This window comes from Pteropus medius, unplaced genomic scaffold (assembly GCF_902729225.1).
Source record: "Pteropus medius unplaced genomic scaffold, Ma_sr-lr_union100, whole genome shotgun sequence".
Taxonomy (NCBI): domain Eukaryota; kingdom Metazoa; phylum Chordata; class Mammalia; order Chiroptera; family Pteropodidae; genus Pteropus; species Pteropus medius.
The window spans coordinates 624,296-650,409 of record NW_024343105.1 but is presented as its reverse complement, the minus strand read 5'-3'; the positions used below and the strand labels follow the sequence as shown (position 1 = coordinate 650,409).

At 35.7% G+C, this 26,114-nt stretch overlaps 1 protein-coding gene across 1 annotated transcript in view; it reads right to left on the bottom strand.

Annotated features, from left to right (window-relative positions):
* Nucleotides 1-25,665, bottom strand: part of LONRF2 (LON peptidase N-terminal domain and ring finger 2) — a 49,242-nt gene extending 23,577 nt beyond the window's left edge. The window contains 3 exon segments of the mRNA XM_039867113.1: nucleotides 6,873-6,991; nucleotides 24,763-25,012; nucleotides 25,014-25,665. Coding sequence (XP_039723047.1) covers nucleotides 6,873-6,991; nucleotides 24,763-25,012; nucleotides 25,014-25,439 — 795 coding nt within the window. The 5' untranslated portion in view covers nucleotides 25,440-25,665.
* Nucleotides 25,666-26,114: the final 449 nt, after the last annotated feature.

Below are 26,114 nucleotides of genomic sequence, written 5' to 3'. Positions count from 1 at the left end.
TGGAATGTGTATTATGACCCGAGTTCACCTCTCATTTGGAATGTAAAGTCCTCTGCTCTTTCCTCCACTCACGCACATTCCAAAAATGTGCTGCTCTAACTCCATAAACATTCCCCACTCGCTTCAGTTGTTAACTTATGGTTTTTACTTTCTGTCCCATTTTTATTAAATTATTATATATATATATAAAATAAAATCCATCAATTGTAAATGTATACTGTGGAGAGTTCCGACAAATGTATGCAGTTGTGTAACTACAACCACCTCACAATATAGCAGCAGTCCCCAACTTTTGTGGCACCAGGGACCGGTACACCTATGAGAATTTAATGCCTGATGATCTCAGGTGGAGCTGAGGCAGTGATGCTAGCACTGTGGGAGCGGCTGCAAATACAGATGAAGCTTCGCTTGCTCAACTCCTGCTGTGCAGCCTGTTTCTGAAAAGGCCACAGACCAGTACCAGTACTGACTCACAGCCTGAGGGTTGGGGATGCCTGTGCTATAGCATATTTCTATCACTCCAAAAATGCCTCTCACAATCTTTAAGGTCAATTTCCTCCTCTCTCTAAGTCTAGGGACCACTGATCACTATAGTTTTGCCTTTTTGAGAATTTCATATAAACAAAACCACACATGTATGTTTTGTGTGCCTTCCTTCATTTAATGTGATGTTTTTGAGATTCATCCACATTGTTGCATAGATCAACACTTCATTCTTTTCTATCGCCAAGCAGCATTCCATTGTACAAAATATTATCATTTGTTTATTTACATTTTTTTAGAAAGAAATTCTGTTAGTTTCAGAGCACTTCTGGCAAGTAAATCACATGATGAACAAGAAAATTTTAAGTTACCTGATATATGCTGACCTGTAACTTTGCTCAAATCAGCAGTTACAATGGGTCGTGTGCATCGCACAGTTTGCCTGTTTACCTCATTGAAATGTCTCAGGATTGACAGGTTAGGGGAGTTAGAGAAAACATACTGTCATGGAGCCCACAACTAAAAATTTAACTTCTATATGTTAGCTAAACTCTGTTTTTTATCCAAATTTATTGAGGAATAACTGACAAATATAAATGTGTAAAAAGTGTAGTCTCTGACACAATGATTCGATATACATATATGCTATGAAATGATTACCATGATCAAAATAAGTAACACATCTACAACCTCACATAGTTAACTCCCCTGCATGTGGTGAGAATGCTTAAGATCTACTCCTAGCAAATTTCAAGTATGTAACACCCGTCCTATTAACTACAGCCACCACACTGTATATGCTGTATAAGTGAGGTTCTCAGAACCTACTCTTCTTATAACTGAAAGTTTGTTTCCTTTGACCTACACCTCTCCATTTCCCTTCCCCGACCAGGTCCTGGCAACCACCATTCCAGTTTCTGTTTCTATAAAATCCATTTTTAGATTCCACATATAATATTAACACTCAGTATCTATCTTCTCTATCTTATTTCACTCGACAAAATGCCCTCAAGTATTTCCGCATTGTTGCAAATGGCAACAGTATTTTCTTCTTTTTTAAGAATGAATAATATTCCTGTGTGTGTATGTGCCACACTTTCTTTATCCTTTCATTCATCCACAGACACTTAGGTTGTTTCCGCATCTTGGCTATTGTGAACAATGCTGCAGTGAACATGGGAATACAGATATCAGTTCAAGATACTGATTTCGTTTTCTTTGGATAAAGGGAGATTGCTGGATTATATGGTAGTTCTATTTTTAATTTTTGGAGGAACCTCTATATTGTTTTCCATAATGACTGTACCAATTTACATTCCCACCAACAATGTACAAGTGTTTTCTTTCTTCTACATCTTTGCCAACATTTGTCATTTCTTGGCTATTTGATATTAGCCATCCTAACAGGTACAAAGATATATCTCGTTATGGTTTTGACTTGCATTTCCCAGATGATTAAGGATGTCGAGCACCTTTTCACGCCATCTATTGGCCATCTGTACATCTCCTTTGGAAAAATGTCTATTTGAGTCCTTTGTCCTTTTTTTAATCTCATTACTTGATTTTTTGCTGTTGAGTTGTATGAGTTTTTTATATATTTTGGATATCAGCCCATTATCAGATATATGGTTTACAAATATTTTCTCCCATTTTCTCCTATCTTTCTATAGTTAATCTTTTCAATTGATTTTGTCCTTTGCTGTGGAAAAATTTTTAGTCTGATGTAGTCTCACATGTTTACTTTAGCTTTTGCTGCTTGTGCTTTGGGCATCTTATCCAAAAAACCATTACCAAGACCAGTGTCAACGAGCCTTTTTCCTATGTTTTCTTCTAGGAGTTTTATAGTTTCAGGGCTTATAGTTATGTCTTTAAGACATTTCAAGTAAATTTTTGTGAGTGGTGTAAGATAGGGGTGCAGTTTCATTCTTTTGCATGTGGATATCCAATTTTCACAACGTCATTTATTAAAGAGACTGTTTTTCTCATTGTGTGCTCTTGGCACTCTTGTCAAAAATTAGTTAACTGCATATGCAGAGGATGTACTTCTGGTCTCTCAATTCTGTTTCACTGGTCTATGTGGCTGTTTTTATGCCTGTTTTTATGCATACTGTTTTGATTACTATAGCTTACACTATAGTTTGAAATCAAGAACTATGATTCTTCCAGCTTTGTTCTTCTTTCTCAAGATTGCTTTGGCTCTTAGGGATCTTGTGTGGTTCCATTTGAATTTCAGGATAGTTTTTCTATTGCTGTAAAAAATGTAATTAGAATTTTGATACAGATGGCACTGAATCTGTAGACTGCTTTGGGTAGTACAGATCTTAAGAATACCAATCTTCCAATTCAAAAACATGGGGTAGGTTCCATTTGTGTCTTCGATTCTTTCATCATTATCTCAATGTTTTCAGTGTACAAGTCTTTCACCTCTTTAGTTATATTTATTTTGAACTATTTTATTGTTTTCGATGCTACTATAAGTGGGATTGCTTTCTTAATTTATCTTTGGATAGCTTTTTTTTTAGTATACAGAAATGCAAATGGTTTTTACATGTTGATTTTGTATCCTGCAACTTTAGTAAATTCATTGATTAGTTCTAACAGTTTTTTGTGGAGTATTTGGTGTTTCCTATATGTAATATCATGTCATCTACAGAAATAATTTTACTTTCTTTCTGATTGGATGCCTTTTATTTCTTTTTCTTGACTAACTGCTGTGGCTAGAACTTGCAGTACTAAGTTGAATAGAAGTGGTGAGGGTGGGCATCTTGGTCTTGTTCCTGATCTTAGAGGAAAGGTTTTTAACTTTTCACCACTGACTATGATGTTAGCTGTGGGCTTGTCACATATGACCTTTGTTATGTTGAGGTACATTCCTTCTATAATTTGTTGAAAGTTTTTATCATGAAAGGATGTTGAATTTTGTCAAATGCTTTTTCTGCATCTATTGAGACAATCATATGATTTTTAGCCTTCATTCTGTTGATGTGGTGTATCACATTGATTGATTTGCAAATATGGAACTGTCCTTACTTTCCAGGATAAATCCTACTTGATCATGGTGTATGATACTTTTAATGTGTTCCTGAATTTAGTTTGCTAGTATTTTGCTGAAGATTTTTACATATGTTTATTGGGGATATTGGCCTGTAATTTTCTTGTAGTGTCTTTGTCAAGGTTTGATATCAAGGTAAATGATGGCCTCGTAAAATGAGTTTGGGAGCCTTCCCGAATCTTTGGTTTTTTGGAATAGTTTGAGAAGGAGCAGTATTTGTATCTCTTTGACTATTTGGTAAAATTCCCCTGTGAAGCCATCTGGTCTGGATTTTTGTTTGTTAGGAAAGTTTAGGTAAGTTCTAATTACTGATTCAATCTCCTTGCTTGTTACTGGTATGCTCAAATTTTCTATTAACTTCATGATTCAGTCTTGGTAAGTTGTATGTTTCTAGAAATGTATTCATTTCTTCTAAGTTATCTAATTTGTTGGCACATAATTATAGTCTTTTGTGATCCTTTGCATTTCTGTGGCATCAGCTATAGTGCTTCCTTCATTTATAATTTCATTTATTGAGTCATTTCTCTTTTTCTCTTAGTTTAGCTAAAGATTTGTCAATTTAGTTTATCTTTCCAAGAACTCAACTCTTAGTTTCATTGATGTTTCTGTTGTCTTTCAGGTCTCTATTTCATTCATTTCTGCTCTAATAATTATTATTTTCTTGCCTTATACTAAATTTGGGCTTAGTTTGGTCTTCTTTTTCCAGTTCCCTGAGGTTTAAGGTTAAATTGTTTGTCTGAGAACTTTATTTTTAATGCAGGTGTTTAACACTGTAAATGTCCCTCTTAGAACTGCTGTTGCAGCATTCTATAAGATTTGGTATGTTGTCATTCCATTTTCATTCGTCTCAAGATATTTTTTGATTTCCCTTTTGATTTCTTCTTTGACCCATTGGTTGTTCAGAAGTCTGTTATTTTATTTCCACATATGTGTGAATTTTCTAGCTTTCCTCCTTTATTTTCTCCTAGTTTCATACCACTGTATTCACAAATGATCAAATGCAAAGGCCTGTTTTCAGGTCCCTATCTTACCTGACTTCTTTCTCGATTGTTTTAAATGCCATAAATGTGACCAGTTTTGATCTCTAGCATCAACATTTCTAACATTTACTGTCTATTTACTGTACCACTTATCTCCCAGCTCCCTGTGAGACTGGTCATTTCAAAAGACGTGGCAAACATTTGGACACAAGTTCAACAACATCATCCTTGAGCTCCCTGAAAAGCCTCAGGTATACTTACAGCCTTCAGCGATTCATCTATGCAACGACTTTAATTTTGTGTAAACATGCGAAGTTTAACTAATTTTCTTATTCTCCTTATAACAGTGTGATCTAGCTTTTGTGCAACCTGAAGCTTATACAATTGGAATGTCCTTTTTAAGAAAAAGTACTAAATTATGAATAAATAGTTACCAGGGCCCTTCCTAGGCATTATACAGATAAGGGGCCCTGACTCTGAAGCTTCAGTAGCTTGTAAATCTGCTCTGCTTATCAAAAGTTTTAAGAGAATAATACCATCTTATATACACAAAGCTCTTCACAGTTTGAAGTTTTTTACAGAAGTACATATATTATCAAGCAATATTTGCATTTTTGACATTGTATCCATAAATGTTTATTAATTGAATTAACTAACTTTTAAATAGTTTTTAATCCTACAGGTTTCCTCTTTGGGTAAGATCAAAATTACCATGTGCCTATTTATATTTCTGTGTATGGGCAAATATTTTGTTACCACTGGCTTGTCTCCATTTGCACCAAAGTTTTAAATCAGTATCAGCCACAACTGACTGCTTAAAAAAATAGTTTTACATGGGGAAACATATGCTAAAATAGCCCCCAACTGGAATCCTAACATTGGTCCTACAAGTGCTTCCATGTCCTCTTAACTTTAGTTGGCCAACTTTACACTCCCCTCAGTCCTTTCAACTTACCTTCCAATGTTACTTCTTCCTTAATCCTTTAGTAATAATATGAACCTAAAAACAAATTTCTATCCTTTACTATCTTAAAGTGATTTATCAGGGTACATTTCTGATAAAGCTGTTCTTCACTAAGCATTTATCAAAAATTGAGGTCCACAGATTTGCGATAAACCCTAAAGATATGACCAAAATCCCAAAGGCTAAAGATTTATTTGCTGCCTCCCTAACAGTTATAATTATCAATGTAACTTTTTAGTAATTAACTTTGTCTTTTTTTTTAGGAACACACTGCCAAGTTTTTAGCTCAGAGATCAATATCATGGCGGGGAATCTAGCTTCAGAGGGCAATGTAGGTCTACTATCAGTCAGAAACACTAGACTTAATTCACAACAATTAAGCTTCAATCATTATGCACAGAAATTACCTCAGAAGAACAACAGATCCAGGGATAGGAAAAAAATCACTAGAAAATGGAGTAAAAAATGTTTTTAGTGAGGCAAGCAAGCAACAAAAGAGATTTCTAGACTTGGTCCGATAAACATTCCTATCCTTCATTTCATCCCCAAATTCAACTTAACACTCAATATAATCTGAAAATATTTTGATGGTTGGATAAGATGAAGGAAGGAAGAAAGGAAGGACAAAGGGCAAGCAACACCCATCTTGTCTATTAACTATGATTAGTGCCTCTTCAATGCTTCTAAAATAAAGATGATAAAAAGCAATATAGCAGGAGAAAAACTATTTTTAATTTTTATCTAATAGAGCATACTACAGGTATTAATTTCATCACAAGTTCTTTAAAACATTACAATCTCTTACAGGGATTTCAAATTCAAAGGTTTGTGAAAAAAGCTACAACTTTTATTGCTTGGCTTCTTAATCTTCTTCAAGGACAATGTAAGCTATCATTATCAGGTTAGCAAAGCTTATTTTGTGTCAGCAGAGGAAGAAATATTAGACTTTTCCAACACAAAGACTTAAATTACTCAAAAACACATACAAAAGAGTCACCCTTTTACTAACACCATTTATATGCTCCATGCATATTAGGGACCTGTTGTTAATCATGATATGACCTTTCTATTTAAACTATAATTTTAAACATTTCCTTTTCACTCACAAATTTATACAATTCTGTTATTTTGCTCATATATTTATTTTGTGTATAAGGCATATTATTCAGCCTTTCAAACACATCTAAATTTGTGTTTCTTATCTAGATCTAATTGGAGACTTGGTCTTTTGAACAAAGTTGGTTTAGTATAAAGTGATTACTACATTTAGACTACTATAATTTGAGGGAAATGTACATGGTCTATAGGTATTTAATCACAATTATCTTACTTTATTCTTAAGAAAATCTCATAAACTTACATTTATTTTCTCAAAGTCAACCAATACAAGTACCTTAGTCAAGAGAGGATCATTCTGACAAATGGCACTGGCATCCTGTAGAGCCTGCTCATAGTTCTTCATGGTTAAGTATAACTCTGCTCGCAACAGCAATAAGGAAATATCCCCAGGAGCTGAAAGACATGAGAGAAATAGAAACAAATAAAAATGACTGAATTTAAAAACAACTCATTAGAAATATTAAGTTAGACAATAAACATAATGGCAAAATAAATAATTTCTCCCTCCAATACTATTTAGAGTTTAGTAGTTTGATACATATATTTTACACAGCTTCTTTTGATCTCTGTGTGGAAAGACACACAAAGACTGAAAGTGAAGAAATGGAAAAAATATTCCATGCAAACGGAAGCTAAATGAAAGCTAGGTAGCTATACTTATATCAGACAAAATAGAATTTTTTTTAAAAAGACTCTAATAAGAGACAAAGAAGGGATTAAATAATGATAAAGAGGTCGATCCAACAAGAGGATATATTTGTTAATATTAATGCACCCAATGAAGGAGCACTTAAATATATAACGTAAATATTAACAGACCTAAAAAGAGAAATAGACAGCACTACGATAATAGAAGAGGGACTTTAATATCCCATTTTTAGCCATGCACAGATAATCCAGACAGAAAATCAATAAGAAAACACTGACCTTAAACAACACATATATCAGACTAACTTAATAGCTCTATACAGAATATTCTATCCATAAGAGACAGAATACACATTTTTTTCTCACCTGCTCATGGAACATTCTCCAGGATAGATCATATGTTAGACACAAAACAAGTCTTAATACATTTAAGAAGAATGATGTCACAGCAAGCAACTTTTTGGCCATAATAGTATGAAACTAGAAATCAGTTATAAGACGAAAACTGGAAAATACACAAAAATGAGCCATTTAAATAATATGCTACTAAACTACCAATGGCTCAAAGAAGAAATCACAAGATAAATTAAAAAATACCTTGAGACAAATGAAAATGCAACATATCAAAACTTATGGGATGTAGCAAAAGCAGCTCTAAAAGGAAAATAACAGTAGATGTTCTACATCAAGAAACAAAAAAATCTCAACTAATCAACCTAACTTTACACCTCAAGGAAATAGAAAAATAAGAACAAATGAAACTCCAAGCAAGCAGAAGGAAGAAAATAATAAAGGCCAGAGCAGAAATCAATGAAATAAAGACAAAAAACACAATAGAAAAGATCAATGAAACTAAGAGCTGGTTCTTTAAAATAAAATAAAATAAACAAAAGTGACAAACCTTTAGCTACATTCACCAAGAACAAAAGGAGGACTTATATAAATAAAATCAGAAATGAAAGAAATGTTACAAATGATACTACAGAAATACCAAGGATCCTACGAGAGTACAATGAATAAATATATAACAGTAAGTTTGATAACCTAGAAGAAATGGGTAAATTCCTAAAAACATACAACTTACCAAGACTGAATCTTGATATAGAAAACCCGATCAGGCCAACTACTATACGGAGAATGAATCAACAAACAAAAGTCCAGGACAGACAGCTTCCCTGGTGAATTCTACCAAACATTCAAAGAAGATTTAATATCTATCCTTCTCCAACTCTTCTAAAATAGTGAAGAGGATAAAAAGCTTCCAAACTCATTTTATAAAGCTAGCATTACCCTGATGCCAAAACCAGACAAGGACACAAAAGAAAATTATAGGCCAATATCCCTAATGAACATAGATGCAATATCTTCAATAAAATTTTAGTGAACCAAATTCAACAATACATTAAAAGAATCATATACCATGATCGAGTGGGATTTGTCCTGGGATGCAAATCAATCAATGTGATACACCATATTAACTAAATGAAGGGTAAAAATCATATGATAATCTCAAAAGCATTTGACAAAATTCAACATCCATTTATAATAAAATGCTCAACAAAGCAGATATAGAGGAAATTACCTCAACATTAAAAGGCATACACAACAAGTCCACAACCAAATCATACTTAGTGAAAAGCTGAAAACTTTTGCTCTAAGATGAAGAACAAAACAAAGATGCCCACTCTTGCTACTTTCATTCAACACTGTACTGGAAGTCCTAGCCAGAGAAATTAGGCAAGAAAAAGAAAAGGCATACGAATCATAGAAGAAGAGGCAAAACTGTCACTATTCACATATGACATGGTGATATGTATTTTTAAAAACCCTAAAGACTAATCAAATTCAGTAAAGTTGCAGGATACAATATCAATATATAAAAATCTGTAACATTTCTAGACACTAATAATAAACTATTAGAAGAGAGATTAAGAAAACTATCCCATTTGCAATTGCATGAGAAACAATAAAATACTTAGGAATAAATTTAATAAAGGAGGTAAAAGACCTGTATACTGAAAACTATAAGATATTGATGAAAGAAATTGAATAAGGCACAAATGGAAAGATATTCCATGATCACAAATTGGAAGAATTAATATTGTTAAAATGTCCATACTACCCAAAGCAATTTGCAGATTCGGTGTAATCTCTATCAAAATTCCAATAACATTTTTCACATAAATAGAACAAATAATCCTAAAATTTGCAAGGAACTACTAAAGACTCTAAATAGCCAAAGCAATCTTAATAAAAAAATGAATTAAGTTGGAGGCATTATGCTCCCTAATTTCAAACTACGTTCCTAAGCTATAGTAATCAAAACGTAAAAACAGACACATGGGTCAATGGAACAGACTAGAGATCCCAGAAATAAACCAATGTATATATGGTCAATTGATATATGGCAATGGAGCCATGAGGAAAAGATAGTCTCTTCAATAAATGGTGTTGGGAAAACTGGACAGCCACATGAAACAAAATGAAAGCAAACCACTGTCTTATACTATACATAAAAAGTTAACTCTAAGTGGACTAAATACTCGAATGTAACACTTGAAACCATAAAACTCCTAGAAGAAAACATAGGCAGTAGGCTCTTGGAGATGATTTTTTGGATTTGACACCAAAAGCAATGGCAACAAAAGCAAAAACAAATAAGTGAGACCACATCAAACTGAAAAGCTTCTGCTCAGCAAAGAAAACCATCAATAAAATGGGAAGGCAACTTTTGGAATAGGAGAAAATATTTGCACACCACATATCCAATAAGAGGTTAATATCCCAAATATATGTGGAACTCATACAACTCAACAGCAAAAAAAAAAAAAAAACAGCAACAAACTATTCAATTAAGAATAGGTAAAGGATCTAAATAGATATTTTTTTTCCCAAAGACGACATACAGATGGCCAACAGGCACATGAAAAAGTGCTCAGCATCACATTCATTAGGGAATTGCAAATCAAAACAAAAAGATATCACCTCACACGTGTTAAAATGGCTACTATCAAAAAGACAAAAAATATCAAGTGCTGGTGAGGATGTGGAGAAAAGAGAACCCCTGTACACACTATTGGTGGGAATGTAAATTGGTATAGCCATTATGAAAATCAGTATGGAGGTTTCCTTAAAAAATTAAAATAGAACTACTATATGATCCAGTAATTCCATTTTTGAGTATTTATCCAAAGAAAATGAAAACACTAACTTGAAAAGATATTCACCACCAAATATCTATTGATGGGTGAATGGATAAAGAAACTGTACATATACACAATGGAATGTTATGCAGCCAGAAAAAGAAGGAAATCTTGCCATTTGCAACAACATGCATGGACTTTGAGGGCATTATATAAACTGAAATAGGTCAGATAAAGAAGACAAATACCATATGATCTCAATTATATATGTAAAATCTAAAAACAAAACAAAACAAAAAAACAAACTCAGAAATAGAGAACAAATTAGTGGTTGCCGGAGTGGGGAGTGGGAGGAATGAGTGAAGTGCGTCAAATGGTACAAACATCCATTTATAAAATAAATTAAGTCATAGGCACAAAATACACAGCCTGGTGACTATAGTTAAAAATACTGTATTGTACTGTACCATACATAAAAATACTGTATTGTATATTTTAATGTTCAGATCTTAAAAGTTCTTATCACATGAGAAAAAGTTATCATGTGAAAAAAAGTTTTTGTAACTGTGTGCTAACAGATGTTAACTAGAGTTATTATGGTGATCATTTTGCAATATATACAAATATTGAATCATTATACTGTAAACATGAAACTGCTATATGTCATTATATCTCAATAAAAATCAATTGAAAATGTTCATCTGATGATTATGATTTGTAATGAGATTCTGCATATTTCACCTTTGAAAATACACATATGTACTATGAAATACTGATGTCGATTCATAAGCATATGATTTTAAATTGAGCATTTCATTGCTTGGAAGGTATTTGTAGAATTCTGTTAGATTCTTCTCATGATATTTGTCTTTTTAGTATGTCATTATATACTAAATATATTTGCAGATTAACTATTTCCTACTGAAGATTAAGTAAAACTCCTTGCCACACAGTTAAATGCATTTTGAAATTCAGAAATCTCATTTGGAGATTTTTGCAAGTCTCAAAAAAAAAATCCTGTTGGAACTATAGTTTGAGCTTAGAAAATATGTCTGCTGCATATTTATGTGAGAATGAAGACTTTCCATCTTGTTTGTACTTTGCTAAAGTTGATTCTCTTGAATATTCTAAGCAATTACATCACATGTGAATAATTAGCTTTGACTCTTGCATTCTAATATTTATACCTAGTATTTCCTTTGACTCTGATGTTGCAATAATAGTAATAGTAGACATTTTTCTCTTATTCTCGAATTTTTAGAATGTGTCTAATATTTTAACCTGAAGTGTGTTTGCTATAAGTTTCTGAGAGAATATTTATCAAATTTGGTAAGTTCTCTCCTATTGCTAATAATCTATGAGGGCATTATAACAAATAGGTGTTAAATTTTATGGAATGCTCTGTCAGCATCTGAGAGATTACCTATAGATCTTCTATCTGTTACTATAATGAACTACATTCAAAGATTTGTCTAACACTGAATTATCTTTATATTCTTTAGAAAAGTTCTTCCTGACTTCTTACATTGCTGGATTCAAAATTCTAAGAAATTTAATTAAGGTTTTGGTATTTATGTACTTATGTATTTATGTAGTAGCCTATAAATTTTTTTCTGTGCATATGTTCCCTGATTATAGTATCAAGATTATACTAACCTTATGAACTGAAATGAAAATCTTTCCATATTTTTCCATGATCTGAAATCAGATGGGAGTTAATTTTCCTTGAAGATTTGTTAGGACTTGCTTCACCTTAATGAATTGTTCACAAGAAAATATATGAGTAGCATTTCAATTTCTTTTATGGTTAGTGGTCCATGTCAGGCTTTTGCTTCTTCCTGGATAAATTTTGGTAATTTATAGTTCCCTTAAAATTGTCCTTTTTATATAGATTTTAAAATCTGTTATATTCTTTTATATCTGCAATAATGCTTCATCTTCGTTCTTGATGCTATTTGTGCTTTGTTTTCTTCATTGCATTTGCTAAACATTTGTCTTTTACTGGTCTTTGCAATAAACCAGTTTCTGACTTCTTAACGCACTCCTTTTTCTTGCTTCACTAATATCTTCTTCATTATTCCATTGTTTATACTTTGTTAGCTTAATTGATCTTGACAAAGTTTCCTAAGTTAAAACACATTTACATTTATTTTTAATCCTTTTTGAATGAAGCCTCAGCTCCTCACATTTTAAAGCCTGCTTTCACTGAAGTCCGAAAGCAATAAAATTCACTTCCTATGCAGAACCCAAATGAATCAAACTGTTTTCTTTGCTGATTTCCACCATTTGGCAATCCATTTATGAAGGCGGCACTTCATAATTTAATCTTTTAAACACTTCAGGAGGGTAAGAGTCCATTCCGTGTTTGTGCTCAAGGTTGATCAAATGTTCTCCTCCAGTTCCAATTCAGAGCCATTGTCATGCCGGAAGCCAGGGTCACTGCTGTAAAATCTGCCAAATGAGTGGGCAGAGGTGAGAACTGAAGAACTGTGTAAGTGTTATTTTAAAAGGGCTGAGTGAATTGACACATAAAGCAATAACAACTGGGTAGTGTTCCCTGTGATTAGAAAGAATAAATGGCAATACTCCTCAGAGGTTATTTGTTCCAATTGATGCTGGACTTACAAGTCCACAAGTCTTAAGTGTATATGACCTCAACTTTTACACACATACACCTGTGTAATTACCACCCAGGTCATTTCCAGGACCCAAGGCAACTCCTTTGTGCACGTTCTCAGTTAGTGCACCTCCCCTGAGGTAACTACCATTCTGGCCTCTATCACTACAGGTTACTTTAGCCTATTTTTGAACTTCTTATACATGGAATTATATAAACGGAATGTACTCTTTTGTCTTGGACGCAATATCATTCTGTGAGATTTAGCCATATTGCTGAATATGTGAGTAGAATTAAAAAAAAAAACTGCTTTGTAATATTATAGTGTATGACTTATTTATTCATTCTACTGGTGGGCTGTTTCCCAAATGCTTTTGGCATATATAAATAAAGTTATGAACTTTCTTGCACCGTAAGTCCTCACTTAATGCTAACAGATTCTCGGAGCTGTGGTGAAATGACATATAACAAAACCAATTTTACCATAGGCTAATTGATACAAACAAGAGTTGAGCTCCTATGGCATCTCATCATTATAACAAAACAACTTTGAGTGAAATGATGTTATTTAAGGACTGCCTGTATATGTCTGTTGGTGGACATAACATTCATTTTTACTTGGTATATAATCAGAAGGGGAAATACTGTGCCAGAGGTTATACATGTTTCACTTTAGTAGATACTCCCAAACGTATTTCTTAACTTGTACCAATTTATACTTCCACCAGCAATATAAAAGTTCCATTTGCTTCAAATACTTGCCAAAACTAGGTATTGTCAATCTTTTTCCTTTTAACCATTCTGGAGGATATGTAGTAATATCTTATTTTAGTTTGTTTGCATTTGATCACCATTTTGGTCACCCTTTCATGTTTATGACCCATTCTGAGATCTAGTTTTATAAAGCATCTGTTCAAGTCTTTGCCTATCATTTAGACAGACTTTTGTTTTTGAACTGTAGACATTCTTTCAATATTCTAGATTTGTACTCTCAGTGAGACACATATTACAAACACATATGTTTGTGTTTGTAATATGTATCTCACTTTTGGGGGTCTCTGAGAAACAGAAGTTCTTAATTTTAATTAAATCCAATATATTTATTTTTTCTTCATGGTTATGTTTACCCCAAATATTCTCCTATGACTTTTTTTAGATATCTGATTATAATTTCAACATATGATATGAGATAGGTGTCCAAGTTCATTTTCTTCCATACAGATAAGCGAATGACTCGGAGACTTTAAAAGACTTTTTTCCCCATTGAATTCTATTGGCATCTTTGTAGAAAACCAAGTCACTGTACATGTGACAGTCAGTTTTGGGGTGTATATCCTTGGGCCAACACAAATCTGCCCTAATTACAGCAGGATTATAGTAAGTCTTGGTATCTTATAGTGTAAATTTTCCAGGTTTGTTATTTTTCTTCAGTATCACCTTGGCCATTTATCAATTTCCACTAAAACTACTGGCTGAGATTTTAACTTGAGTTTGCACTGAACCTATAGTTCAGTCTTCAGAGAACTGACATCTTATCAACACGGAATTCTGCAATCCATAATATATCTTTCCACTTAATTTGTCTAATTTCTCCTAGAAATGTTTTTTATTTTTGGTGTAGAGGGTCTTGAACATCTTTCAGATATTTCAGCATTCATTCTAAGGAACTTTTTTTGTTACATAAATGGATTGTTTTGAAACCTTTTCTATTTCTCCTTTACTAAGTGTACAGTTATCAATGATCTTTCTCTATTGACCTTATATCGACAATCTTGCTAATTCACTTACAACTTCTAATAGTTCAATATTCTCAATTTTCTGTGTACTCCATGTCATATAAATACTAGTTTTATTTTATTTTCCCAATCTTGATACCTTTTTATTTTCTCCTTATTGTGCTACGTAGGATCTTCAGTACACCACCAAATGGCAGTGATGACAGTGAATATCCTCGTCACATTTACTTTCAGTGGGAAACATTCCCCATTTTGTCATTACTTATGATGGTTGTGATAGATTTTTGTAGATACTCTTTATTAAGTTTCCTTTTATTCCTAGTTTTCTGAGAAACTAGAGTCATAAGATTTTCCTCCCATATTCTGTAGACATGGTGAATTACATTGGTTGATTTACAAGGGTTAAACAAAATAATATTCCCCTTGATCATGACGTTACTCTGTGATTCACTGAATTAATTTGTTAATATTTTGTTCAGGATTTTTCTATCTATGCTCATAAGAAATACTGGACTAGATTTTTCCTTTCTTCTCATTGACTTTTCCTCTTACCATTTTATCTTTCTTTCTACTTCTTTTGTATTCTATTCTCTTTTCTTCTTCTAGCATCTTGAAATAGAAGTCTGGAGATCACCAATTTTCTAACTTTCTTCTGTAGTATAGACATTTAAAGCAATAAATTTCTAAGCACAGTTGCAATGGCATCCCATAGTTTTTGATATTTGCATTTTCATTATCATTCAGCTAAAATATTTTCTAATTTTCTTTGTGATTTCTGATTTGATCTATAAGATACATAAAAATTTATTGCTTAATTTCCAAATATTTGAAGATATTCTTTTTTTATTAAGTTTATTGGGATAACATTGGTTAATACAATTATTTAATTTTCAGGTGTACATTATAACTTGACATCTATATATTCTATTGTGTGATTACCAAAGTCCAGTTTCCTTCAGCAACCATATATTCGATCCCCTTTACCCACTTCGCCCTCTCCTTATCTCCCTATATTTGACCCCATCTACCTCACCCCTCCTCCCCAATCCTACCAGTAACCACTAGTCTATAGTCCTCTGGTAACCACTAGTCTATAGTCCATGTCCATGAGTCTCTTTTTGATTGTCCTGCTCATTTGTTGCTTTTAGGTTTATATCCCACATCTAGGTGATATCATGTGATTTTCTACTTTTTCGGTCTGGCTTATTTCGCTTAGCATGATTATCTTGAGGTCCTTCTTCTGCCATTTTTTGATTGGGTTGTTTGTTTTTTTGTTGTTATTGAGTCGTATGAGTTCTTTGTATATTTTGGATATTAGGCCCTTATCGGAGGTGTTGCTTGCAAATATATTTTTCCATTCAGATGGTTGTCTCTTTACCTTGTTGATGATTTGTTTTGCTGAGCAGAAGCTTTTTACTTTGATAAAGTCCCATTCATTTATTTTTGCTTTTACTTCCCTTGCCTTTGAGGTCAAATTCATAAAATCTTCTTTAAGTCCAAGATCCCTGAGTTTCGTTCCTATGTTTTTTTCTATGCATTTTATTGTTTCAGGTCTTATATTCAGGTCCTTAATCCACTTTGAGTTAATTTTGGTGTGTGGTGATAGACAATTTCATTCTTTTGCAGGTGGCCTTCCAGTTTTCCCAGCACCATTTATTGAAGAGGCCTTCCTTTCTCCATTGTATGTTTTTGTCTTTTTTGTCAAAAATTATTTGTCCGTATAAATATGGATTTACTTCTGGACTCTCAATTCTGTTCTACAGGTCAGTGTGTCTGTTTTGCTGCCAATACCATGCTGTTTTGATTACTGTCGCTTTGTAGTATAATTTGAAGTCGGGCAGAGTGATGTCTCCAGCCTCATTCTTTTTTCTCAGGATGGATTTGGCAATTCAGGGCCTTTTGTGCTTCCATACAAATCTGATGATTTTTTGCTCTATTTCTTTAAAAAATGCCAATGAGATTTTGATGGAGATTGCATTAAACCTGTATAATGCTTTAGGTAATAAGGTCCTTTTAACTATGTTCATTCTTTCAATCCAAGAATACAAAATATATTTCCATTTCTTTGTATCTTCTTTGATTTCTTTTAATAGGGTCTTGTAGTTTTCATTATATAGGTCCTTTACATGTTTCATTAAATTTATTCCTAGGTATTTTATTCTTTTTGTTGCAATTGCAAAAGGAATTATTTTTTCCACTTCTTTTTCTGATGCTTCATTATTACAGTATAGGAACGCTATGGATTTTTGAATGTTGATTTTATATCCAGAAACTTTACTGTGTTTGCTTTTTGTTTCTAGTAGTGTTCTTGTGGAGTCTTTAGGGTTTTCTATAGAGAGAATCATGTTATCTGCATAAAGTGACAGTTTGACTTCTTCGTTTCCTATTTGGATGCCTTTTATATCTTTCTCTTTCCTGACTGCACTTGCTAGGACCTCCAATATTATATTGAATAGCAGTGGCGATAGTGGACAGCCTTGCCTTGTTCCTGATCTTAGAGGAAAGGTTTTCAGTTTTTCACCATTAAGTATAATGTTGGCTGAGGGTTTGTCATATATGGCCTTTATTATGTTAAGGTACTTTCCTTCTATACCAATTTTGTTAAGTGTTTTGATCATAAAAGGATACTGTATCTTGTTAAAGGCTTTTTCTGCATCTATTGATATGATCATATGATTCTTATATTTTAATTTGTTTTATGTGGTGTATCACATTAATCGATTTGCATATGTTGAACCATCCCTGTGCCCCTGGGATGAAACCCACTTGATCATGATGTATAATCTTTTTAATATGTTGCCGTATTCAGTTCACTAGTATCTTATTTAGGATTTTTGCATCTGTGTTCATGAGAGATATTGGTCTGTAGTTTTCTTTTTTTGTATTATCTTTACCAAGTTTTGGTATCAAGGTAATATTGGCCTCACAAAATAAGTTGGGAAGTATTGCCTCCTCTTCGATTATTTGGAAGATTTTGAGGAGAATGGGTATTAAATCTTCTTTGAATGTTTGGTAGAATTCACTGGTGAAGCCATCTGGTCCTGGACTTTTACTTTTTGGTAGGGTTTTGATGATTGTTTCAATTTCCATACTGTTGATTGGTCTATTTAGATTTTCCAGATCTTCTTGATTCAGTCTAGGAAGACTGTAGTTTTCTAAGTACTGGTCCATTTCTTCTAGGTTATTAAATTTGGTGTTATATATTTTTCATAGTATTCTTGCATGATCCTTTGTATTTCTGCAATGTCAGTCATAATTTCCTCTCTTTCATCCTCTCTTTCATCTCATTGGCAGGGATTTTGTTTATTTGTGTCCTTTCCCTTTTTTCTTTAGTGAGTCCAACCAGGGGTTTGCTAATTTTATTAACCTTCTCAAAGAACCAGCTCTTTGTTGTATTTATTTTTTCTTTTTTTTTTTTGTTTTGTTTTTCAATTTCATTTATTCTGCTCTAATTTTGATTATTTCTTTCCTTCTGCTGACTTTAGGCCTCATTTGTTCTTCTTTTTCTAGTTTTGTAAGATGAAGCATTAGGTTGTTTATTTGAGCTTGTTCTTGTTTTTGAAGATAGGCCTGTAATGATATGAACTTTCCTCTTATGACCACTTTTGCCATGTCCCAAAAGTTTTGATATGTTGTACTATTATTATTCTTTTCTATGTATCTCTTGATCTCTTTTTATTTCTTTTCTAACCCAGTTATTCTTCAGTAGTAGGTTGTTTAATCTCCATGTATTTGTGGTTCTTCCTGATTTTTTTTGCAGTTGATCTCTAGTTTCAAAGCATTACGATCAGAGAATATCGTTGGTATGTTTCAACCCTCTTATATTTGTTGAGGCTATTTCTGTGTCCCAGTATGTGGTCGATTCTTGAGAATGTTCCATGTGCACTAGAGAAGAATGTATAAGCAGCTGTTTTGGGATAGAAGGCTCTGTAAATGTCAATTATGTCTAGTTGGTCTAATGTGTCATTTAAGAATGTTATTTCCTTATTGATTTTCTGTTTAGATGATCTGTCCACATCCAACAGTATGGTATTTAAGTCCCCTACTATGATAGTGTTTTGGACTGTTTCTCCCTTTAGTTGTTAGCGATTGCTTTAAATATTTCAGGGCTCCCTAATTGGGAGCATAGACATTAATAAGTGTTATGTCTTCTTGGTGCATGATTCCCTTTATCATTATGAAGTGTCCTTCAGTATCTTTACTTTTTTTATTTTGAAGTCTATTTCATCTGACATTAGTACCGCTGCTCTTGCTTTTCTCTGAATACCATTTGCTTGAAATATCATTTTCCACTCTTTCGCTGTGCGTCTTAATTGTCTTTGGAGCTGAGATGTGAATCCTGGAGGCAGCATATGGTTGGGTTTTGTTTTTTGATCCATTCTGCAACTCTGTGTCTTTTTATTGGTGAGTTCAGTCCATTTACATTTAGGGTGATTATTGAAATATGAGGTCTTCTATAGCCATTTTATCTTTTGCTTTCTGGTAGCTCTGTGTTTCCATTGTTTCCTTGTCCTTGTGTTTCTGTTTTCTTTATTTTGGTTGGTTTTTGTGGGTTTTGCTTCTGATTCTTGTTTTCTGACTCTATGGCGTGTAGTTACCATTACGAATATGAAAAGGACAGTTGTATATATACAGTCGTCCCTTTTCTTCTGCACGTGCCTTATCTCTATTCCTCTTTGCAAATTTGGATCTTTGAATCCTCCCGTTTTTAGTCATTGTTATCTCAATTTGTTTCTACGTATGCTGAATGTTCACTACTATCTTGCTATAGCAATTCTCTTATTAATTAAGCTTATAATGCCCTGTTCTTAGTAAGGGTTGCATTCCTCTGCTTCTATTTGCTTGACAGTCACTTTACTCCTAATTATGTATTTTTGTTGTTGTTGTTATTTTGTTTTAGGTGAGATGACCCCTTTCAGAATTTACTGTAGTACAGGCCTCATAGTGGAGAATTCTCTCAAATTTTTGTATGTCTGAAAAGGTCTTAATTTCTCTTTCATATCTAAAGGAGAGCTTAGCTGGATACATTATTCTAGGCTGGTAGTTCCTTTCACTTAATAGTTTAAAATTTGATTCCATTCCTTTTTGACTTGTAAGATCTGAGTGAGAAGTCCGAGAATAATCTAATGGGTTTTCCTTTATACGTTACTGTTTTCTTCTCCCTGGCTGCCCTGAGAATTCTATCTTTGTCACTGATTTTTGATAACTTTAATACAATGTGTCTTGGTGAAGGCCTTATTGAGTTGAGATAATTGGGTGTTCTGTTGACTTCTTGAATTCCAAGTTCCAGCTTATTCCTTAGATTTGGGAGATTTTCATTCACTATTTGTCTGAAAATGCTTTCTAGTCCCTGCTCCTTTTCCTCTACTTCATTAATGCCCATTATTCTTATGTTTCCTTTCCTGAGGGTATCAGCTAGTTCTTGTATTTCTCTTTCATTATTTTTCATTCTTTGGTTTCTCTCTTCAGATTTATTTCAAGATTTCTGTCTTTGATATCACTGATCCTTTCCTCCATTTGGTCGAACCAAGCTTGCTATTTCATTTTTCAACTCTTACAGTGTGTTTTTTTTATCTCTAGAAGTCCTATTTGGTTCTTTTTGAGGGTTTCAATCTCCTTGCTCTGCTCATCTAGCTTTTTTTGCAATTTCTGAAATTGTTGATATGACTCGTTTCAGAAGTCACTGAGTTCTTTCAGAAGTATCATCCTAAATTCTGTTACTTAAGTTGCATATTTCGATGTCTTAAGCTCATTTTCTGGAGATTTTTCTCTTTCTTTCTGAGATGCCTTGTCACCTTGGTTGTTTATGGTGTTTAATGGACTATTTCTCCGTGTGGGCATTAATAAAAGTGTATTCTGTTGTTTTTCCAGGAAGATTTATTATATAAAGGTCTCCCTTTAGCCTGCTGCAAAGAAGGCACTTTTCTTTTAGTTTCTTTTGGTTAGATTCCTCTTGGATCCTTGCTTTATATAAAGCCTAATGTCTTTTATTATCTTGTAGATTTTAATCACACTCACTACTCTCAGTTTCAGTCTTTGTCAGTATTAGCAAGAGTTTTGGTAGTATTTGCTCAGATTCCCCTGGGGTTCTGCGGTGATTGGTCTCAGAGGGTATGGGGGGAGGGGCCCTCTGGGTTCGGGGTTGGGGGCTGCAGCTCAGCCTCGGTTTTGCAACTGAGGCTGGTAGAAATCAAATGTTCTCTGCTGTCCCATCCCACTTCTCTGCTTTCTGCCCTGACGACTGAGCCCTGCTGCCAGCTGCATAGAAAAGTCCCAGCACTTCTAGGCAGGGCTGATCAGGGAAGTCGCTGCACCATCCTCCTGCAAGGAGCTCTGGTGGATGCGAGAGGCAGCTTCCTTATTTGTCTCAGTTCACTGCCCGACACCCAAGTTTCTCACCTATGGTAGCTCTTATGCGCAGATCCTAGGCTCAGATGTGCATTTTGGGTGTTTTTTGTTCAGTTTTAGATGTTCTTATTGTTGTTTCAAGGGGAGAGATCTGAGGACATCTCTCACTCTGCCATATTTTCCCAGAATCTGAAGATATTTTAGTTATTTGCTACTGAATTTTAGTTTAAGTCCGCAGTGTTCAAAAAACATATATTGTCTGATTTCAGTCTTTTAATGTTTGTTTCAACTTGTTTTATGGCCTAACCCAGGGGTTGGCAAATACAACCGCAGACCAAATCCAGCCCACTGCTTATCATCATGTGAACATGAATAGAAGGTATATTCTGCAGTAGTTGTATGTGCTGCCATATATTAATTAAATCAAAGTGAAGTATATTGTTCCAGTCTATGTTCTATCCTTATCAGCTCACTAAGAGTTTTCTTCAAAATCTCCAATTATCTCTATTAGTTTTGTCATCTTTAGTTCTCTATATATGTGTGTATACCTGATTTTGGCATACAAATTTAAGATTATTACATATTTTCTGTTGAACTGACCTATTTATCATAAACATCTCCATCTCTCATGACAATCCTTGCTTTAAAGACTTACCTTGTCCCATAGTACTTCTGCCATATCAGATTTCTTCTGGTCAGTCTTTATATAGTATCTTTTGCCATCCTATTAACTTTAAACTTTTTATATCCTTATATCTAACATTAACCTCGTGTGTATCTCAGGCAGTCGTATTTTGTTTAATCTAGTTTGTTAACACTTGCCTTTTAACTGGAATATTTAGATGATTTATATTTAATGCAAACTGAGCTCACTTTTCTATTTTTCAGTTGTCCCACTTATTCCCTGCTGCTTTATTCTTTTTACTTTCTTTTGCATTAATCAATATTTATTATTCCACCATAGCTCTTTGATTTTATATTTTATAATCCTTTCAGTGGCTACCCGAGACAATATGCAAACTTGATTTATCAGTATACTTTAAATCAGTATATTTACCACACCCAAAACAATGCACAGGCCACATAACAATTTAACTTTATTCACTCATCCTAGCTTTGTGCTATTGTTACACAATTTGCTTTTACATATGTTACAAATACAAAATATTGTTGTTACTTGAAATAATCAATATTCTCTTATGAATATTCCTATAATTACGCTTCCAGGTGGTCTTCACGCTTTCCTTTAGTTCCCTGCCTCCATCTGGTTCATTTTCTGTAACCTGAAGAATTCCTCTTACTACTTTGTGTCGTGCGATTCTAGTGGCGATAAAAAGCCTTAAGCTTTACTTATGTATTTCTTTGGAATAAAGCATATTGGTTTTTGTCTTCATTTCTGAAAGATATTTTCAGCCAAGCAAAGAATTCCAGGTAGGCTATCCCCCCCTACCGTTTCAGCATCTTAAAGATATTATTCCATTATCTTCCAGTTTTAATTATTTTGTTGTAAAGTCTGCTGTCAGTCTTATTATGGCTCCTTTGAAGGAAAATGTCCTGTCTTTTATGACTGCTTTTAAATGTCTCTCTATCTTTGATTTTCAGTAACCTAACTATAACTTAGATATGTTTTGTCCATTGGGTGAGTATTTGTGTTTATCCTGTTGGGCTTACTGAGCTTCTTGATTCAGTGAATTAAAGTTTCTCTACCAATTTGGAAAATTCTCAGTCATTTTTTCTTCAAATATGTTTCTTGCCCCTTCTCCCTCTTCCAGGATTCAAATTTCATAGATTTGAGATCTTTTGTCTGTGTCCTACATATCTCTTAGGTTCTATTTTGCTTATTCTTTTTCTCTGTGATTCTCTATTCAATTAGAGGAAAGCTTTTAAGTTAATTGCGAACAACTTCAATATGTGAGTCTACTTTTTTCAACTCTAAATTTTGTGAAATCTTAATAGAGAGGAAGTACTTCTGATGAAAATTTAGTGCCTGAATTGGGGTGGGCAGTAAATGTAAAACCACAATGGATTTCAAAGATTTCATTTAAAAAAAAAAAAGTAAAATATGGATACGTTTTACATTGAAGATATGTTGAAATAATGTTTTGGATAAATAGGATTCAAAAGATTCCTCACCTGCTTTTCACCTTTTTAAAATGTGGCTACAATGTCCTATGATAGATGATTGGCTAAAGAAGCTGTGGTACATATATACAATGGAATATTACTCAGCCATAAGAAGAGATTAAATACTGCCATTTGCAAAAACATGGATAGACCTTGAAATAATCATACTAAATAAAATAAATAAAACAGATCATACTAAATAAAATAAATGAAACAGAAAAGGTTGAAAATCACATGATATCACATATGTGAGATAAAAACCTAAAAGCAACAAATGAACAGGACAAACTAACAGAGACTCATAGACATGGACAATGGACTAGTGGTTACCAGAAGGGAGGGGAGAGGAGGGAGGAGGAAAATTTAAATAAATAAATAAATAAATAAATAAATAAATAAATAAATAAAAGGATTACATTAAATTAAATTAAAATTAATTTTAAAAAATAAAATATGGCTACCAGGTAATTTAAAATTACATATGTGGCTTATACAATATTTCTAATGAACAGTGCTACTTTGCACCATATATAATAAGACAGTTGAAAACTCAAAAATACACAGCTTGTTAAAGTACAGATGTGTACTGCAAAAATGCTACCAGATATTTGTTACATAAATTTAATTGCTCTGGTCTAGCAAAGAATTCCCCAATTTTGATATAGGAGTGCCTTCTAAAAGAGAAAACCTTAATCCTAAGTCTAAAATAAAATCCATACCGACTATAACACACAAGACTCTTTTGGTAACAAAAGATTAAACAAGTCTTCTTGACTAGTGATTTAAATCATATATACCCTGTTTCAAAACCGGTGAATTCAGAAAACATTATCACCCTCCACACACACACTTCTGCATCCAAAATAACTGTCAATAGAGCATCCTCATTCAGACTCAAATACAGTGACCTAAGTTTGGTCTTCCTTTAAATTACATATTCCTAACAGGTAGTGGGGAGGAGCGGAGAAGGGGAGGGGAGCAGCAAAGAGAGAGCCTAGTGTTGGTCACAGACTTTAGTTTAAAAAAAAAAAAAAGATTAAAAATCCCACACGTACTAGGTTAGTACAATAAGCTCATTGCGCCATTATAACATGGAATGGCCTGAGAGAGCACCAGACAGAATGAAGTAGTAAAACCAGAGTAGAAGTGGTCCCTTCCTGGATTCACTAGCTGAAACCTCAAAGCCATCCTGCCCCACTACAAAGCACTCCTTTTGCACCTCTAGGGTAGTAGTTATTTGCATTTTCCTGTAGGACAAGTGAAAACACTTCGTTTTACCACTCAGCAGCTGAGATGGCTTGATAGGCCGTCTTGGCCTTACAGGGCTGCTCAGGAAGGCTGCGGAAATCCAAGAAAATACACACGGGAGTGAGGCTGAGGGGGGTGGTGTGCCCTTGGCTTCTGACACCAGCCACCTCGGCAGCATCTGCACCTTACCAGCTTCAGAAAGCAAAATAACCCCCGAGCGTGACAAAGCTCTCTACTCCCAGCCCCACCGGTCGACAGGTGTGCGGGAAGGCGGGCCAGCTCCCAGAGAGGGCGACTTACCCATATCCAGGGCCTGGTGGCACCTGAGCAGCGCGGCCTCTGGCTGCTGCTGGCGCTGCAGACTCCGTTCCTGGCCGACCAGCCTGCACACACGACCCTCGTCCGGGAAGCACTTCTCCAGCAGGCCGCTCAGCACCACGTTGACGCGCCACGCCTGCGGCCGCGCGGGCCCCGGCTCCACGCAGCGCCTGCACACCGTGAGCCCGCATGGCAGGGTCACTGGCTCATGGAGCAGCCGCTGGCAGCGCGGGGCAGCGGAGCAGGTCACGTGGCTCGGCGGGAGCCCAAGCTGCCGGCTCCCCACTGGGCGCCCCGGGGACGCAGCCCGGCTTCCTTGCCAGCAGTCTCACCCCGCTTTGGCCCAGGGCGCGCACCAGGCCGCCCGCCAGCTCCCCCAGCTCCTCGGGCCGCAGGGTCCCGAGCCGCGCAGCGCCGCGGAACGCGCCCAGGGCCTCAGGGAACCGGCCGGCGCGGGCCATCGCGTCCCCCAGCCGAAGGCACAGGCCGCGTTCGGGCTGCGTCAGCCCGGCCAGCACGGAGCGTAGGAGCTCGGCGGCCATCTCGTACTCGCCCGCCCGAAAGGCCTCGTCTCCCTTCTCTATTCGCTTGGCCAGAGGCTCCCCATGGTCGCAGCCGAGACATGGGAGCGGCGGTGGCGGAACCGGCTCGGGGCTCATAACCGCGAGACTGCCGCCGCGTAGTCCGGGAGGGAAGGAGATGAGGAGGAAGGATGCTCAGCCGCCTTCGCCGAAACCCACACGCATCTGGGGGCGGCGCGCTCCAAGCCGCGGTGACCACAGTGGGGGCGGGCGCAAGTCTGGGGCTTGTCCCCGCGCGCGTGGGCGGCCTGGCCCAGCGAGGTAGCAGCCCACTTGGGCAGGGGCGGGGCCGGCACGGCGGGCGCGGCCAGGCCCTGCCCACGCGTGGCGCCCTCCTCGTTGCACTGCCTTATGTAACCTGGTCACCAGTCGGAACGCAACGACCCTCTCCGGGTCCGCGTCTCCTACGAACCTGCCTCCTACTAGCTCCGGGCGGCCCCGCGTCTGTGTGTGCACACGTTCTCTCCCCGCAGCCTAGGCAGCTAACCCCCGAGCCTCCGCGCAGCGCTTACAGCACGTGAGACTGTGGGGCGCCCAGCCCTCGTGCCCCGCGGCACCAGCCTGTGCCGGGACACCTGGCCGCCTAGACAACCCGTGGCTGTGGTTACAAAAGAGAACAGAGGACAGGTTCCTAAGTGCATCACGCATCCCTAGAAACTTGTCTTAGATGACGGGAACCCTGAAGTGGGCAGGAATGGATGATCACAAGCTTCTCTTAATGGAATTCTCAATTAGACAGGAATGTTTTGGAAC